The 18,903-nt window shown below is 38.8% G+C and overlaps 1 protein-coding gene across 6 annotated transcripts in view; it reads right to left on the bottom strand.

The window, feature by feature from the left end:
• CACNA2D3 (calcium voltage-gated channel auxiliary subunit alpha2delta 3) overlaps positions 1-13,442 on the bottom strand; it is a 364,238-nt gene extending 350,796 nt beyond the window's left edge. For all 6 annotated transcript variants that reach the window (XR_008451671.1, XR_008451670.1, XM_054076614.1 and 3 more), the window contains exons 1-2: positions 12,180-13,442; positions 11,477-11,558 (exon numbers count right to left, since the gene is read on the bottom strand). Coding sequence is in view for 4 of the 6 variants with exons in the window: in XM_054076614.1 (XP_053932589.1) it covers positions 11,477-11,558; positions 12,180-12,301 (204 nt within the window). In the remaining 2 variants the exon portion in view is untranslated. The remainder of the gene's footprint in view (positions 1-11,476; positions 11,559-12,179) is intronic.
• Positions 13,443-18,903: the final 5,461 nt, after the last annotated feature.

The raw sequence follows: 18,903 nt of genomic DNA, 5'->3' as shown, positions 1-18,903 counted from the left end.
CTGTCACAAAATGATAGTCATTTAGCTTCAAGGTAAAGCTGAAGTTTGACTATTCCTGCTTTTCATCTTTGAAGATTTGTCACTTTAGATGATAATTATCTAATTTTGTGACCAATGATGTGTTCCCAACACATCCAATTTTAATACCCGTAGTATGTAGCTCCTTTTTTGTCTTGAGAACTAGAGACTTAGATAGCCTGACACAAAATCTTGAGAGTATATTGAATAGCCAAACATTAAATTATGACCGAGAGGAACAATAGGAACACTACACGCTGTGGCCCTGACCGAAGTTTTCATAATACCTTCCAAATAGCATTTTCACAGTGCTTTTATCTAACAGGCCAGAGATACTACGGCTGCATAACTGACTCCTGCTTTTTAAGAAAGCAAGTCAAATCCTTGTTTATGTATAGAAGCATGAAGTAGCTCCTTGCCAGTTACCAGAGAATAATTTGAAGTAAAAATAGATAAGACTTAAAACCTTCTACCAGCTGACAAATTATTTCTACACAACAATAAGTTCTCTTAAGATACTGTGCCTGATAAAGACGGTAAAAGAAAATGACTAGTGAAGTAACTGAGAGCTAAAGGGTTTGGTTGAGCCATAAATTAGAAGGGAAATTCCTGTGTCATGATAAATCAAAAAAAAAAAAAATTAAAAAGTAAATACAAATTTAAAAAAATAAATACAAACTTATACAATTCAAACACTCAACTTACAGGAAATCACTCTCGAGCCATTATAATTATGAGACCAGTCCCATACTCCTATCATAAGAACAAAAGTGTTTGGAAAAAATCACAGTAGAATATTAAAGGACAAAAAGTTCAGTTTAATGCTGGTGGAAACTATTTTAAAAGAATAGGTCAGAAAAAGCATTGAGATGTGATGAAGCAACTAAAAGACAGTATAATATTGTGATTGTGGCATAAGAGAAGCCTGCCACGACAAAGTGCTGTGCCTGTCAGTTCTTAAAAGGAGGTTACGGAGAAGATGAATCAAAGCTGTTTATGGAGGTGCACAGCAAGAGAAGAGAGAGACGGCAATCAAATTAAAATGCAAGGTTCCAGGTTAAGTAAGTAACTTTTTATCCCAAGCAGAGCAAAGCATTGGAACAAAAAGGGTTATGGTACCTCTGTCCTTCAAGGTTCTGAAGATCAGATTCAACAAAGCCTCAAGAAACGTATTCTCATTTCAAGCATTGAACATACTACTCATTTCGAGTAGGAACTTGGGTTAAAAGACCTTGTGAATCTTCTTCCAGAATTAAATATTCTATGATTCCAGAAAGCACAGTTCCATCATGGAAGAGAGCAAGACAGTTGTACAAAACAAGAAGATGAGGGTTTTTCCAGAACCAGTTTTGCTGAGTCAGTGCTAAACACAAAAGTCTCAGTCATAAGTATACAATCAGAATTCCAAAGTACACATCACTGTATTCAGAAGAACATTAATCACAGGACATCTATTCAGCTTACACATAGAAGAACAGTGTTCATGTAATATGTAATCTGGCAACTGCACAAAATTCAAGGCAGCGCATCAACTCCACCTTTGAGTACAAAGGAAAACCTTCTGCGTGGCTATTAGAAACTCAATTTCCACTCTTTCCTAAAAAAAATAAAAGCAGAGCTTCAATAAGGAAACTACTGACAGTTGTACTTATATAAGTAATGAAACAATCAACAGGATCCACATGTTATACCCTGATACTCTGAATGAATTATACATACATACTTTTAACATTACAGCCCTAAACGTAAACACTAGATTAGGTCACCATATGACTGGTTTTGTTAATGAACCCAAGAACAACTTTGTCTTGCATCTTTTACCTTCCTTAACTTGGGTGCTCCAAGATAGCTATTACTATTTATGCTCCAAATGAGATTGATATCTTTTTAAGTGCCTCCTGTACTGCAAACTGATTTATGCAAAGCATTTGGCATCAGTCTCCGAAGAAAACACCTCTAGAACACCTGCTTATTTAAAACAAAGATTCAAATATAAGATAAGTAAGGTTGTTCAGGAAGAGGACAGGGAGACAGAGGGACAATGACAACAATACAACACGTTAGGAAGGCAAAAAGCAAAATACAGGAGTAGGAGCAAGTCTCTCCAACAAAGAGAATGCCTTCTAATATTCTAGAAATTGGTTTGTCCACCTTAATGAAGGTTAACTTATTGGTTTAACCCTTTCCAGTTCTCTCAAGAATCTCGACAGACAGAACAAATAGCTAGAAACAACTACCTGTCAAACATTATTGCTGACAGAACCCATGTGCCTTGATGGCTCTATGAAACCAACCAAACAGCATCTACTCAAAAAGCAGAAATTCAGCTAAGTAGGTGCTTAGAAAGAACCCTTCATGAGAGTAAGAAGGGTTACAAACAAATTTCATTAAACATTGACAATTCTTGATAGCAAGACACTAGAACACATGGCAGGTACCTAAGTAATAAATCAGATGGTTAGAAGTAAACTCCTGTTTCCTTCTCTCTCATTGCTACACTACAATGCCTTAAAAGTCCTAGTAAAGCTCTATTACCTATTTACTTAATGGTTACACCTAAGAACATGTTGGAACATCTTGAAAAGTTAATCCTACTGAAATTATACACTGTTTCTGGACTTCAAGTCAAATAGATGAGAATTGCTCACAAGTTTAGCCTGTTACATTTAGTATACTTAGCTTTCTATAGTAAAACCATGTATTTCAATAACACCATTTATAGAGGGGAGGGGAAGGAAAAAGCAAGCATTCAGCCAAGCCGGCCAACCTGTACAACAATTACAGTGTTTTATAACCTGTTTGTGCTCTGAAAGTCGAAGGACTCTCCAGCTGCTTCTTAAGGAGATAAGGACACAAAGCTTAACAATGCATAAATATAGACATCAAAGAAGAAAATTTCATTGCTTATAGACCAAAATAAAAAAAAAAAAAACCTCGAAGAGAAAGGATTATGTAGCTCATCTTCCTAACATAAGGCAGTTCAACAAGATCCAGGTAACAGCAGGTAACCTGTTCTGAAAAGCAACCCTGCAAAAGTTCTACTATTCCAGTAGTTTCACTCAGTTAAAAAAAAAAAACAAATTTATAGTAGGAAAAACTATTTCTTGTGTTTAAAGACTGGTTCTCACTCACCTACCATGGATATAAAGAGCACATTCTTCTTCCTGTTTTTCTGCATGTAAAGACTGTTGCCTTTTCTTTTCAAATTTTGAATAGTTTTGCTGAGCCACAGTTTGGCCCATGGTACTCGATCCCTGTCCAGTGAAAGGAACCTAGGTATTCTTTCCCTCTTCCCTCTCTCCTGTTCCATTTACACTTCTCCGTGCTTTCTTCATCAGTTCACAAGAAAGAAATACACAAGAGGGTATTTTGCCCCCACCTCCAGTTTTCTAGATTGTTGCCTCTTTCATGCAGCGTCCCTGCTTACATCAGCCATTGAAAGTTCGGGGAAGTTCAGGACTGGTTGTCCCCATCTGTACAATGCAAGAATCTAAGCTTAAAACATTTGGAACATTTCTGGTCTCATAAATATGGATTTGACATATTCTTTAGCGTACATGAGGCTCCCAGTCAATTCTCAGCTCTCTACAGAGACCGAGGAAAGCCACATCAACCTTTTTACCAGAAACTATGGCACAAATAGGGAGCAGGTACCATGTGACAGATGAATCTTTAAGAGAAAAAACATTCCTCATCTACTCAGTATATTCACAGTACCCATAGATATCAGAAGCAGCAAGAACACAGGGAATCTGTGACTTGCTCTGCTGACGACTTCTGTAAATCAGTACCATGACGCAGGGTTATATGTCAAGGGTTGTGGTTTATGATGAGTGAGGTTGACAGGAAAAAAGGAGTCGAGAGGCGAGAGAATAACCCTTGCTCATAATAAGCGCAAAAGGAATCAGTACCAAAAGGAAAACAAGAGAAAACCAATTTGTGCTCCTAGCAAACAGGAAACCAAGTATTGCAGGAGTTCAGTCTCTCTGAGGGCATCTACACAAGATTTCAAATCTCTCCTTACATAAAGTAGTGTAGCAGCAGGAGTAACAATTCTGCCCATCTCTGCCTCCTAAACTCTTGCTAAGGTAAGCTGCTTTCTCAAAAGGTTTTAAAAGCATCTTGTGGGGGGGGAAAAAAAGGCATTTTTACTGCATTACGGATCTTCCAGGAAATAAATTTGGACCTCATGTGAACGAAATGAAAATCATATTGCTATACAAAGCATCCAGCAAAGCATATTAAGTAATTCTGCCTTCTACTACAGTGATCATCTTCGCCTCCTCAACAGCCATCTCATTCCTGAAAATTGCCTGGCAGCGGGTGTTGCTCAGGCATTCCTATCTTGAGGATACATTTAAAAACACAAACACCCCACATCAATACGCTTGTCCAAGATTTGAATCCAGATAATTTCAAACATTCAGCTATACCCCTAACACTACCTTCACTATAAATTCAAACCTGTTCCTCCCTTCAGTCTCAAAAAGCAGCACTGTTGAGATGGCCTCATTTTACCTTTGTCCACCTAAATGAGTTATTTTCTTCTAAACTTCTATCTACCGCCAGCTCAAGCCAAGCTCATTAAAGCAATCCAACATGCTCTGGCTACTGCGAAGACCCTGCTAGAGAGTGCATGAAGCCAAGCCTTTTATGCAGGAGGGATTTATGGCAGCTTAATTCCTGTGCTTTGTATTCTATTCTCCACTATTTTATTCCCAGATTAAATTTGATACGCTGGTTGTAACACCTGTACACTCCTATGCGAGCAAGCCTGCTTCTCTTGACCAATCACAGTCTCCTCAGGTTTTGTATCATCGTCCTTCAGAAACAGTATAGTAGTTCTCAAGTATAAGATGGATAACTCCACCTGTAAAGCCCTAGGGGATATCTTGAGGGCAGAATATTTCCAGAAAGTACTTATCCCTGGAATCCATCACTTCTGGAAAGACCTGTCCCAACTTCTCTCCAACTATGATTAAAAAAAAAGTGCAGATCATTTGTGCAGAGTTCCTTTATAAGAAAATCTTGCCATGTTTTTATCATTCGCTCTAAAAAAAGTACTTGAGCTTTAAAAATTAACTGCTCAGATGCTAAATAGGCTCACAAAAGCATTCTTGCCATTTTGTAAAAACATTATGCATAGAAAAAGCAAAATGGATTTTCATGAGAACAATATATTAAGTATTTCATTAAGACCTCTCGTTGAAGCTTCTACAGCAACCTAAAATGCAGTCTCCATCCTATCAATGTATAATTTGTGTTGTACAATGTGTAACCACTTATTATCAGCAACAAAAAAATTGTACCCTACAGAACAGTAATGACATTTGGAAGTGTAGAGTATTGATTAGCAGTTGCTTAAAAGTGAATCACCACTACATTGCGGCATCTATTCGTGGCTCTACGTACCTTCACTGTCAAGATAACTTGCATGGAGACTGGCTCCTTTAACCTTGAAATGTAAGCATTTTCCAATACAGGATGTGAAAACAAACAACCATAAATGCATTAAGCAAGTGAATTAGCATTCACTTCCTTTCAAGATCTGATGTTTTCCCATTGGATTGTCCACTCAATAATTTCCATATTAAAAGACATTATTTAAAGTATAATGCACGTATCAAACTTAGTGAAGCCATCTCATATTTCTACTACGTATTAACAATGGAACACATTTACTTTCAATAATACAAGTAAGAGGATGATGCAGTGCTTGCAAAACCCAGAAAGACACAGGAAACACTGCAAAACAGAGTGCTGATAGCAGAAGAGCACAAATTCACTGTGGCTTAGTACAGAGCTTTCCTTTTAGTTGACAAGAAATATAAAACAATGATTGATATTCAGGCTTATTTAGACTACATTTTAAAACATTACCAACACCAAGAAATTACTACTCCTGCCATAACATTGAAACCGGAGATGAGAGGAAGACCATAGATCATTCAAGATACAGAGTTCTTGATGCATTTCTTCACTGAAGGCAAAGAAAATTTTCCAAAACCTCCCAAGAAAGCAGTACTTCATTACAAGAAAGAAAAAATATTCTCCATTATTGAGAAAAAGAGACCACACTATTCAGAGTTTGATAGCACTGCGATATTTCCCTCTACAGATCAATATGCTACCTGAAAATTAGTATTGGACCCAGCAGGGTTTTTCCACCTAACAGATTAGTAGTATACACATGCATTTATTTTTTTTTCGTGAGCAAAGAAAAATTAAAATATCTTTCTAAAAGAATTTACCTTTGTGTTTGCAGGTAACAACACAACATACTTCACCAAGCACACTGAAATGCTTCAACTAACTACTTTGGCACAGAACAAGCTTATGACTTATGTAGCCCAAAGATCTGTAAGAAGTAAAGGGAACAGAGGTTTCAAGCTTTGCAAAGTCCAAAACATCATCTGCATTAATCATCAGAATTAAAGTGATTTAAGATTCTCAGATGCGTATTTCTTTTATTTTCTAATGCTTGATTTTAAATCAATGGCTAGGAAACATTTTAGATAATCCAGGCTTCAAGAGTTTGAATTATTATGAACTCTTCATAGGGCTTTTGGTAAGCTCTACGTCATTTACCTGGCTGGTAGTTTTTCGAGTCTGGGGTTTGGGTTGGGTTTGTGGTTTTTTTTTGGTTGGTTGGGTGGCAGAGGATGGAGTGTTGCTGTCGGTTTGGGTTTTTTTCAGGGGGTGTCGGTTTTTAAACTAGTCATATATACACAAGTTTTTTTATTATTTCTATTCTATTTTCAATAGGAAAAATCAGTATCATTTTTTGCAGTTCGAATGTTGTATTCAAGAAGCTAAACGACATCTATACCTTCAACTGCATATCTGACTCCTACTGACCCTTCCTTCAAAGCAGTGGTTGCAGTGTCTCAAGCAAAGAGAAACAGCCTACAAAGACCAAAACTAACATAAGGCTGAATAAAAGGAAAGCAATTAACGTCAAGATGATTGGACTAAACTTCTCTTAGAATTTAAGTCACTATTATATGATTTAAAACTAAAGATAGATGTACTGCATGAATCAGATACACCAGCTGAATGCTAATTGATCTAAATCACCCTGTTATATTAGTTTTGCACTGACATTTCCATAGCTGTAAGAATCTAACAAGATAGAGCACCAGATCTAGTTGGTAAGCCAAGATGCAATTAAAAATAGGAATGCTATACTGATTGAAAAATACACTTTGAGAAAACACACGGATTTGACAACTCCTAACACAACAAAGTATTTGTTGAAAGGAGCAGCAGATGCAGGCTACGGGCTCCCGGAGACCACGGCAGTCAAGGCTTGCATAACAGGGAAGATTCCGATACACCACTTACATAAGAAAAATCTGAGATACTGAAGACAAGCTTGCTTAAGGCTAAGAAACCTTTTTGGCAGAACCAATAAATAAAAGTTACTTTCAGTCAGAAACTGCTCCATTAGTGATAAAATAACATCAAGTATTCAGGACCAAAACAAGAATTATCAAAGCTCAGAATATGAAAAGAAAGTAGTCACTCCAACAGAAATCTAAGCAAGCATAGACCACACTGCATTTGTGCGGAATCAGACACTTAATGGTATCAGAAAACTCATGTGCAACAATTATTTTTAATATTAACAGAAAGCATATTGCCCACATTTTTTTGCTTCCATTTTATTACTACTATTATTTTGCAACAGCACAGAAATGAAAACATGCTACTAGCGTGGACACTACAATGTGAATAGTAGCATTACCAAAATTCTGCTACTCCAAAATTGCAATTGTAGCAGCTGAAACAAAGAATACTTTCCTGGCACCTAACCCTTGCTTTGCATCCTGTACTCAAAGGCTGCCTTCCCCAGCGGGCTACACTCTCACGTTTGCTACAGCACCCACTAAACATAGCCAGAGTGTTTAAAAAAGAAGTTTAAAGTATCAAGATTCAAATAAAGCAGATGTGTTTTGAAAGTCTAAGGAAAAAAAAAAAAAGGACCTAAGAGACAATTAAAATTTGAATCAATTCTTAGGCCCCAGCAGTATTTGCTAAATAGATGAAGAGCATGCATGTTTCTGTAGCACCAAACAGCTTCTTGTATGCTGCCAAATCTACGACAACTGTAAAACCTCCATCAATCCAGTAACTGAGGAATAATATTGTCCAATTTTCTTCTGTGTGTTTTTTTGGTTTTTTTTTGAAAACAGAATGATCTTCTTTCACTTTGAACGCAAGTAGCAGAACATTACAATGCTACATTTTTAAGTGCTAATTTTGCTTGAAAGCTCATCATCATTTCTGGAATTATTTAATGAACCATTATTGTTATTTTCTGAGCTATTTACAGTGTCCGTATCTCATCTAAAGTCAATTTCAGGAAAAATCATATAACCCATATACTTTTAGGAGGCATTAACAACATACTTGAATAAGATCATCATAATGCAATAAAACAACAGTACATCAGATTTAAGATCAGGTAAGAAGTAGGGTTTTTTTTTAAATAAATAGTCCTAAGAAGTGACAAAAATATTCCTACATATCTTCTTGAAACTCAAGAGCACAGCAATGCTGGTTATTCATTTGATGTTCACAGCACAGCAAGACTTAAGAATTGTAATAACTAAATCAATATTCAAAGGTATAACCTGGCAAAAATTTGCTTTACTAAGTATCTCACATAACTTCATTTGCGCAAAAAAGTTTAAGTATGGGTGAAATGACACTTAATGTGCAAAGCACTTGGGCAATAGAGAGTGTCAATCTTGCCTTGATTTCAAAACGCACTCCTTTGAAAGTTGTGTCCACTATACGCACTGACAAAATGAATCAAGTAGCCTTTACATTAATTTTTCATTTAGCGAGCCTTTATTAAACTAAATGGCACTGCAAAGAAGTTGGTAATTGAGAAATCGATACTGCCCAGATACATAATTATAGGCACATTTTATATCTTCATTTGTTTAACGATGCTTAATTCTTAACTGGAAAACCTGGATTCCTCCGGTAATGTTAGAAGTCCCACTACTTCTAAAACTGGAATCTTGACTTTAAAAAAAAGATGTTGACTCTCATCACTCGGAGCTCACGGTAAATACCAAATGGAATCCTTTATGCCTGGCTACTGGGGAGGGAGGCACGCGGAGGAAGGCGTTTGCATTGTGCTATCACTTTCCTAATTGTTATGACAACTTCTGCCTCTGACTTTGCTGTCTGAAAATACTTTCAAATCCTGGAGTTTTCTATGCTTTTATTCACACAAGCTTACAGGAAAATGTCTATTTTATAACAATACAAAAAGGTACATCTTGAAATCACCTGTCATCCAGGCTTATTTGCCACAACCCAGAGCAAGAAACAGCAAGCTTAAAAGGACAGAGACACTTCAAATTCTAAATAAAAATAAACACCTGATGTTTCATAAAACTACTGTAACTGGAAAGGGGGAGGGGGGAAGAATAGCAGATGTGCCAGTGGAATAAAAATACTCTAAATACCCATCAAATCTGCATTTTGTCTTTTCTTTTTCATTCTGTAATGTAATATCATAACAAAAGCAAGGAAAAAAACACACTTGGAAGGAACATACATTGTCCACCTTCAAAAACAGGAGCACAGATTTACTAGTGAAATAGAAGAGATGCTAACAAAAAAGAAATATGAATAGCTTCCATCTACCTACAATTATACCATCTTATAGGAAGATATCTTGCTACTTCAGAGGAAAATACATTACAGATGGGATGACAGCAGTATCTGTTAAGGAAGAGCAGAAAGATTAAGGATCTCATACAGATTCTTTGTGGATTTTAGTATGATTGCAAAACACAGTACATTCCATATTTTTCTAGTAAACGCTGCATTGGTACATTTAATTTTTAAAGCCATTTTAGTGGCAAAATGGCTGTACATGGAACAGTTCCAAAGCTAAATAAAGGTACCTGTTTGTTATGGCCCAATAAAAAATTAAAGCCTTTCAATAATACTTGATTAGATACTAATCAGAACTGAAAGGTCCACCTGCTTTATAAATTTAAGGAGTTCATACAAAAATGTGATGATATGAGACTACACAGACTTTAGGAAATGTGAGCTATAATAAATACTGAGCATCCAGATTTTCGGATTGAAATAAAAGTTTGCCCAATATATTAAAGTGAAGACATTTAAATGGCCTTAAGAAATACTAAGAGAGCTCAAATATTTTTGTCTTGGTAGCTCTGTATTTTAGCTTAGTCAAGTTCATCTTTTGCAGTCCTGGGTATACAACACTAAAAAGACAGTGCTAAGGAACTGATATACCTTTAGGAAAGCATTAAGTCTGTTGCTTTCATTTTACATGGATAGCGTAAGCTTTTTATTTCAACTGCTACACGTACTACTGTTCATTACATAATTTCATACAAATACAAGCCTCTCAAAGTAAGTGCTACAAGCTCAAGGAATCATTTCCTTCATAATCAGAGAAAAAAAGTAACACGATACTTGGAACTAAAAATCACGCCTACAAACACAACAGAAATTTAACATATGGGTTGAATGAGTGTCTCTGCAGTCAGTCGTTGTCTCAATGTTTTTCCATTTCCATATTGCACTGAGGATCACATATTAAATGCCGCAAAACTGCAGTCTTAAATTCTTTAACATATTCCTCTTAGTCGCTCAATATACTTTTTTTTAGCAACTGCTGTAAAAATAAATTGTCTACAATACAAAACTTTACCATAGGTTGCATATTTAAATTGGAGTAGACACAGCGCTTGATATATACCCAATACTCAAACCCACTTTCTCATTACCCTCTGCCCCAATTATGTAGACTTACACCAATTTCTCAAGTTTTTGCAATACTTCACTAGCTTATTACCCAAGCTGTGCAGCTAAGCAAGAAGATAACCACATTCATTTCTCTTATCTGTAATGATGTAATACATCCCAGCACTGGGCTGAGATGATTGGGGGAATAATGGGATTGTAAAAACTGCAGAGATGACAGAACAACAGTGCATCCGCCTTCTCCCGATACAATGAACTGCGTACATCCAGCACAGGGTAAAAATAATACATTAAGCACTAATTCTGTTCCTTGAACGAAGTTCACATTTTTCATAAGAAGCAGCTGTTTCTACACAGAAACATCATCACAATGCAGCTACCTGACTAAATAGCCGCAATCTAGGGTGAAGCCTAGACTTCAGGAAAAGCAAGTGTTGGAGTTTACTTTCTAAGGATAACAAAAAAAGCAAAAAAAATAATAAAAAATCATCTAAACAGAAAAACATCCATTTAATCAAGGACTCTTCAGGCAGTGCAGAGGAACGCAAAGAGTCATCAGGGACCAGTATGCAATACAAAAATAGATCTTGGACTAAAGCACGTACAGCACTGCTTTTCTATTCACTTAAAAAATTAAATCTGCCTCCATTTTCTCCGCTAAAACCTTTCTTATTACATCTGAAGAGATCCTTACCTTCTGCAGGAGCTGGGAACCCGAGTACTTGGCTGCAATAGATTTGATCTCCCCACCAAATGCTGAGGCCCAGAGCTTTACACTGTGAAGAGGGGGGGGAAAAAAAAAAAAAGAGAGAGAGAGACAGGAAGAAATGTAATACACATGTCATAGCAAGCAACACAGACTGTAACAGCTTCAGCTGCACTCTGAAGGATCCTAGCAATTTTGCATTTAAAGAGCTCACTAAGGAACCTAAGCACAGCAAAGCATCAGCAAAGCTGTTCAAGCAGAAGCACAAACTAGATGCTGTGCTAAGGTAAGGCCTCTGATATTAAATGACCCAACCTGCGCTGTTTAAATTAAAAGAAACAAGTCATACAGAATCCTATTTTGGCATAATATGGCATATATCTGTTGAAAGGAAAGAAACTGGTAAAATGTCAGAACAGTTCTGAATGATAAATTCTCACGTGAGAGCGAATTAACATAAGAGCATCAACTTCAGTAAACACAAGCGCTTCAGACTCCGCAGCCACATGCCCCTTCAATAAAACTAAAGTAGTGCTGAGCACATTAGAGACTACGGCTTTAAACACAACTGACAGAGGAGCAAAGGTGCCCTGAACAGTCAAATATCTGCAATACGAGAAGATAAGAACTTGAGCCGTCAAGTTGTCATCCCGGAACACGTTCCTGAGAGCAATAGCATGAAAGCACTTACACAGACAAGGGGATCTGCTGCTCCGATCCAACAACATCCACCAAAGCTGTGTTAAAAGCTGTCCAGAAGATAAAGAAAAAAAACCCAAAAGCCCGAAGCAGATTCAGGTTCCCTGGCAGCATCGTGCCTCTCTCTCTCTGCCGGGGGAAACTGAAGTAAAGCGGAATTCAGCAGCAGTGGTGGTGCTTCACTTCTTAAAGTCTCTCTCCCCACCCTTTACCCCCTTCCACCAGAACAACACTGGAAGAAGTCACAGCTCCATCCTCACCCCTCCAAAGGATGGCCCTCCTCCCTGTGGCAGGGAAGGAGAGGGACCAGAAGAGATGCTCTGATGAACTGAGAACTATCGTGTCCCTGGTAACGGCAAAGCGTTTTCCAGCACCACCGCAGCCACTTGCCCGTAGTTCTTTACAACTCCGCAGTCAGCACTGTGCCGGAGTTACTTCAGTGACCTACGGCTGCTCCAAAGTGCCCTCAGCAGCAGGAAAGCAGAGTATCGATCCCGGCTGGGGAAGCGGTCTTCTCGCAGTTCCTGCTCACTGGGCCAGCGGAAAGCTGCCTTAGAGTTCTCCTTTCCCTCGGCGACCGCCTCCAGCCTCCATCCCCCATCCAGCCCGGCGGGGCACTGCCTCGGCAGAGCGGGAGCGGCAGCCTTTTAACGGGATAGCGGAGACGGAGAGGCAGGAGGAGCCGGACCGGAGGGAGGGTGCCGCTCTATGGCAAAACAAGAGAAAGTCTGGAGGAGCTCAAAGTCTTTCAGTTGAGCCCTTCCAGGGAGGCGAGAGCGCTGCCGGGGGCTGAGCTAAGGAGGGCCCGGCCGGGGCGGGGGGCACCGCGCCCACCCCCCCGCGCAGCCCCGGCTGCCTCACACGGCCCCCGCGGCGAGGGGCGGCCGGGACTGAGCCTCCGGGAGCGTCCCGAGCGGGGTGAGAGCAGCGCTGCCCGCCCGGGGGGCATCGCCGAGCGGACCCCCCCCCCCCCCAGCTTTAGGTCAGCCTCCGGGCATTTAACCGAGTGGTGTAGGGCACGTCCTTGTGCATAAAGGCGGGTTCGCTGCTCCCTCCCGCGCCCGAGCGCTGCGGCGAGTCCCGCTCCGAGACCGCCGCCGGGAAAGGGCTTCCGAATGAAAAGAAACGCGGCGTCAGTCAATCCGTGCAGGGTAACCGCCTCGACCCTGGGAAGGCGGTATTAATTTGCGCTCACGGAAGAATCCTCTGGATATAAGCAAAGAGAGGATTACGAGCTCCTCCGCGGAGGGCGCAGCGTGGGGAGCAGCAGGGGTTGCTCCAGGTATTTTTGTTGTTGTTGCGTTTTAAAACCTACCCTCCTCCCCTGGCTTTTGCTTTTAATTCTTCTCCCTTTGCTCGTTTCTCACCTTCTTCTCCGCTAAATGCACGGACTTAAAATAGCAATTGAACTTTAATGTAAATAAGTACGGCAAGACCTGGGGATGATTCGAGCCTGGGCTGAGTCATCCCTGCATCACACGATACAGCCACGCTTCGAACTGCTTCCCTCGGTACTTAAAATTAACACCTCAAAACATTCCCTCTGCCTTTGTATGCTCTTCTTGTCTTGTTTAACGTTTTCTGTCTTGAAGCTAGGTAGGTAGTACACGTATTTTTATTTTTTCTCCCCCCCACACATTAACATTTCTAAGAGCACTGAACAGTTTGCTTTAAATATCAAAACCTCTGGCTCAACACCTGGCTGATAAAGGCGTTCTGCTTTCTCAGAAGAAAGTAGAAGTTTAAAGATAGAAAGATAACCCTAGGGAAGCCGTACAGAACGGAGTAGCACACAGCAACTTTGGGCACCCACTGGCCAACCTCACCAGGAAGGGTGAAGAGATCAGATGTCTGTGCTGTTATCTTGCTATGAAGGCAATAATGGAAGTTTTGTCAAAAGGAGATGCTGATTTTGTGTATTAGTCAACCCTTTCCAAAGTCCTATTATCTGTGCTGTTACTGCGGATTTTCTAAGCGGCGTTTTAAATCTGCTGCCATGTCACCAGGTGTTCAGCCTACCTACAGGCAGAAATGTAAAAAGGCACACGGCTGAATAGCCATATATAATGAATTATGTGCCCCTTTGGACGTATTTTATAAACAATAGTATGTTTTCAAAACTAGGAATGAAACAGAAACGGGACTGCCTCACTTCTTGTGCTGTTCCAGTTTTTTACATGCTAAACAATGCCAGCAAGGAAAATCATAAGGCTAATTTGTGGGACTCGGATCTCATTTTTACATTAACACAGATCCTTATCCGCTTAAAGTCACAGTGCACGGGTGACAAGTGACAGCTACCTTCTCATTTTTTAAAGAATTACTGGAAGCCCTAGAAACTTTGAAACCACATGCAATGTGCCTGGTTTAATAGGCCTGAGAAAATTAATGTGTATTAAAATCATTATTAATTATTGGCAAGAAGAGATGGTAAAGTGACTTATCAAATCTCAACTTTATTTACATTTATTGTACGTCCAATACCACATCAGATCTACAACTTACGCTTAGTACATGTAACTGGACACTCACATTTGTTTAGTAGAAAAATTATATATATATATGTGTGTGTGTATATATAAATAATCACCACGCTCAGGAAAAATTTCACTTGAAAAATAAATCTATTCTTGATATTACAAGCGTGGCCATCTCCTTTTGTGTTAACAAACATTTGTACATATTCTACCACAGAGCATTTTCAGCATCTTTCATTAATGCACTGGTTATGTTCATGCGGTTATTCAGTTCCTTTTGATAATTCAGTGAACGGAAAGCAAACCTACACTGTAACACTGGTTTAACGCATACAAACCATACATTATAAACCACTAGAGGCGACACCACTTTCTGTCAAGCTGTTGTATCCCAGCCTGACCGCTACTGACTGTTCTTGGTATGCAGATCACTGCAGTCAAGATACCAGAGTATGATTAGCGTGATCATTTCCCCCATGCTGTCCTCATAAGGAGGACGCAGAAATGTTCCTTAAGTGGGTTTGCATAAGGACCAAGGAAAAAGGAAAATGCAAGTGGTAAGTTCAGCTGAAAGGTTCGAGTCCTTTTTACTGAGGATATAGCAGTGAGCTTCATTACTTTGTATAACCTTGTTATGTCCTGGAGAGAAAGTCCAAAGTTAAGTTTCAAAGAAGCATAGTAATGAATTTATATTTTGGAAGTAATGTGGCATTTCTATCATGTCCTTATGCTGAACCTGGAAGAATCTTTACGTGCTGGTCCCACTAGAAAAATGTATGGACGGATAACTGATCAGAGAAAGAAAACGTTTATATGTGCTTCGCAAATTTACATTCTAAAACCAAAGTACCCCTTTGCAGTAAGTGCAGGGAAGGTACTTATGTGCCAGTGGTTTCAGAAGTAGAGCTCCCCACAGAAGTGTATTAACTTGGATCACCCTGCCCCCGGCCTCCCATTTTTAAGGGATAAAAATGGCATCTAATCTCCAGCTGTGTCTTTGATGATCAACTACAATGGCGCATTTTAGTATCTCACAGAAAATGAAAGAAGCTGTTTTCCTCGTGAAAGCAGAAATAAAATCTGGACACATGAATCATCAAGTGTTGTAATAGAAAGTCATGGGCATGGTCAGAGACAGCTGATCAATCCCCAAAGCTTTTGCAGTGGGCGGCATTCAGGAAAATAACCAAGGGACTGCGGGAAGACAAAATAAAACCAACACCAAAAACCCCAAAGAAACAAACAAAAGAAACCCCAAACACAAACAGGTCAAGGGCAGTGGGTAATTAATGTGAGATTAGACACCAAGGCTGAAGCAGAGAGCACAGACTAAGGGAAATCCTGCGCGTATATAGTAACTTCACCAGACGAGTTAATCCTATTGTTCTTTTCTTCTGTCTACCTCCAGATACACTTACAGAAGGGTGCAGGAAGAGGAAGATCTTTGAGGTCTTCTGATTAGATAGGTATCAAGGCCTAATAAAAATCGAGAGGCATAGAAAGAACAGAACATATGGTGCAGGGGAGAAGTGTAGAAGGAAATTATATAATTAACACAAATGTTTATTGTATTTCTTTTTACAGATGCTTATCTACAATGATTTCTAAACAGAGGAATAAACATAGAAGGCTTAGGTGCTAAAAGCCTTTGCTGAAGAGGCAAGCCACCGCCACAGGAAATTCATTTTAGAAAAGGAAATGCATGAATTCATCTACACTACCCATATATTAGAAGATTCACATACTGCAAAAATAGGCAAGTCCTAACTGCATGTAGAGTTCATATTTGTTTTGTAGTATATTCCTCAGCAGTTCTAAATACTGATATTTTAATCCTCAACTCTGTTCTCCACAGTGTATTTTTATTGTTTCATTCAGGAGATTAAAATGTCCCTTCCCCCTCCTCTCCTGTGAAATACTTCTCTTAAAGTGTTACCTTAAATAAAGGCAGTGGGAGGGGAATAAAAAAGGGAGGTAAATAAGAAAGGACGGTAGTGAAGGGCTATAACCACATCATTCAATAAACAATATAATGTCCTTCACTGAAAAACCTTTCCAGCCTTAAAATACCGTATGCAACTTTCCCCTTATTTACTGCAAGTATGTTTTACATACACTTACACGTGGAAATGAGAACAGGAGAAGTAGAAGGATAACAAAAGTCATCTCAGCTTCACAAAGCACTTTGAGATTGTCAGATGAAAGGCAAAATCTGAGCGTTTCAGGGTTTATTATTTGGAAACAAACCAGTGGTGGAAGGATTCATCAAATAGTGTTTGCATGCTGTGAGAACACAAGCTTGCTTGTTTCAAGTGAGCTGTGTATTTGAGAAAGACCAAGAGACTGCACATTAGACCTGTTCTGTAGAGACTTAACATATGTACATGTATTCTTCAAATTTTATGAAGGTCCCGAGTGTATAAACCTTAAATGTTTCTTTGGTACAGGAATGCCTAGTTATTGACTGATTCCAATCCACTTACAACAAAGATTGAGGTCAAGTAACATTACTCACTGGATTAAATGAACACAATTTCACATGATGAGCATGAGCTGGTGGCTTGTAGAAATAAAAATACTACAAAAATTCTAAACCGTGTCAGTATTTTGTATGCAGCTTTGTAATATTACAATCTTGTTTGTGTATACTCTGCAGGTCAAATCAAACACTAATATATCAGAACATTTAAGGTATATGCAACCTATGTTTACATACATCTAAAATCAGAGGAGAAAAAATACAATCTCTACAGATTAAAAAAAAAAATTACTAATGGAAACTGACAATTAATACATTGTGAGTACAGCATTTTGGGTTCCCGGCATGTTATCTTTAGCGTACTTCAACACCAAATAAACCTCACAGTTTGCCATAAACCCCCAAGGAACGCATGGTTAATTTAGCTTCTGCAAAGCCTATGTTCAGCTGGCTTTAGCATCTCCACAAGGAGTTAAAATGTAAAAGAGCAAAGCATTATCACATCCCAGCCTATAAGAGCTCACGCTGCATGGTAAGCTAGAATGCTTTAAGCTAATGATGTTTATAGCTAACCAAATCCAATTTCAACAGTCCACTGTAGCTCCAGTCTGTTAGTGCCATTTTACATAAGCTTCATTTATTTTGAATTTTCAACTATTAAGATGAAGTCCACATTTAATTTTTTTATAGTCATACCGGGCAATGAACTTTTCTCTAAGCAAATAAATTACCTTTTTACTCCTAAGGCTAGTGCTGGGTTGCAAATGTTAATGCTTTCAATGCATTCAAAATACTTGAAAACTGAAGATGGGACTCAAAATGAGAAACTGTAATTGAGAGCTCAAACATAATGGACAGAATACTATGAAAACAAACCTAGTTTTCTTTCTCTGATGATACAAATGAAGACTAAAGGTCACAACGTCTTCAGTGCTAACCTGTTACTGTCTGCACTAGAATGAAACCCCAAATCACATCTCCCATAGCCTGTGACCTTTCACCCAAACCTCGCAAACTCCTCAGAGCCACTTTAAGGAACTCTTGTCAGAAGCCCGAAGTACAGACCTACAAGTGTTAGGAAAAGCATGGCTTTTACTTCAAATCTTTGCAGGATTACTGACAGAAACACTGGGTACCAAAAAATGATGTATCTGAGGAGAGCGTAAAGTGGTACCGAGCAGACTCTTTGCAAAGAGCACTCCTTTTGCATCAATAGATAAAGTGTCATCCATTGACCTATTGTCATCAGTGAGGTTGCTTCAACCACTCAGCCGAAAGCAGCCTGCAAGCTTTAGACCAACATCTAATTATTTTCAAAATACTGTTCTTATTTCAAAGTTGAAAATAACAGAGCTTTTGATCCCAGAAACAGTGCTATGACAAGTAATTATGCAAAGCCATTAGGTACTTCAGAGGCCTATAATTCTGTCACTCTCCAATTAATTCCTGCATCACGAGTATGAATTTTGAGGTACAAATGTGAATTTTCTGAGGTCTTGATCCGATATTCAAGAAACCAGTACTTTAATCAACAGTGCTGCTTACAAGATGTTGCAGAAAACAAATTTTATATAATTCTATGGCAGCAGTTGCTAACCTGTGATAGAGTTCTGCTCTGTCACTTTGAGTCTTGTTTATTATGAGCATTAAGTGATCCTGAAAATCAAAGTTCTCAAAAGGCTATTGGAAATAGCATATATTAAAAAGTAAGCACATTATAGTAACAAATTCCAGCAACTTGTTACCTTTAAAAACATGTA

Source organism: Cuculus canorus, chromosome 11 (assembly GCF_017976375.1).
Source record: "Cuculus canorus isolate bCucCan1 chromosome 11, bCucCan1.pri, whole genome shotgun sequence".
NCBI lineage: Eukaryota > Metazoa > Chordata > Aves > Cuculiformes > Cuculidae > Cuculus > Cuculus canorus.
The sequence above is the reverse complement of the archived record's forward strand: the minus strand, read 5'-3'. Positions and strand labels throughout refer to the sequence as shown.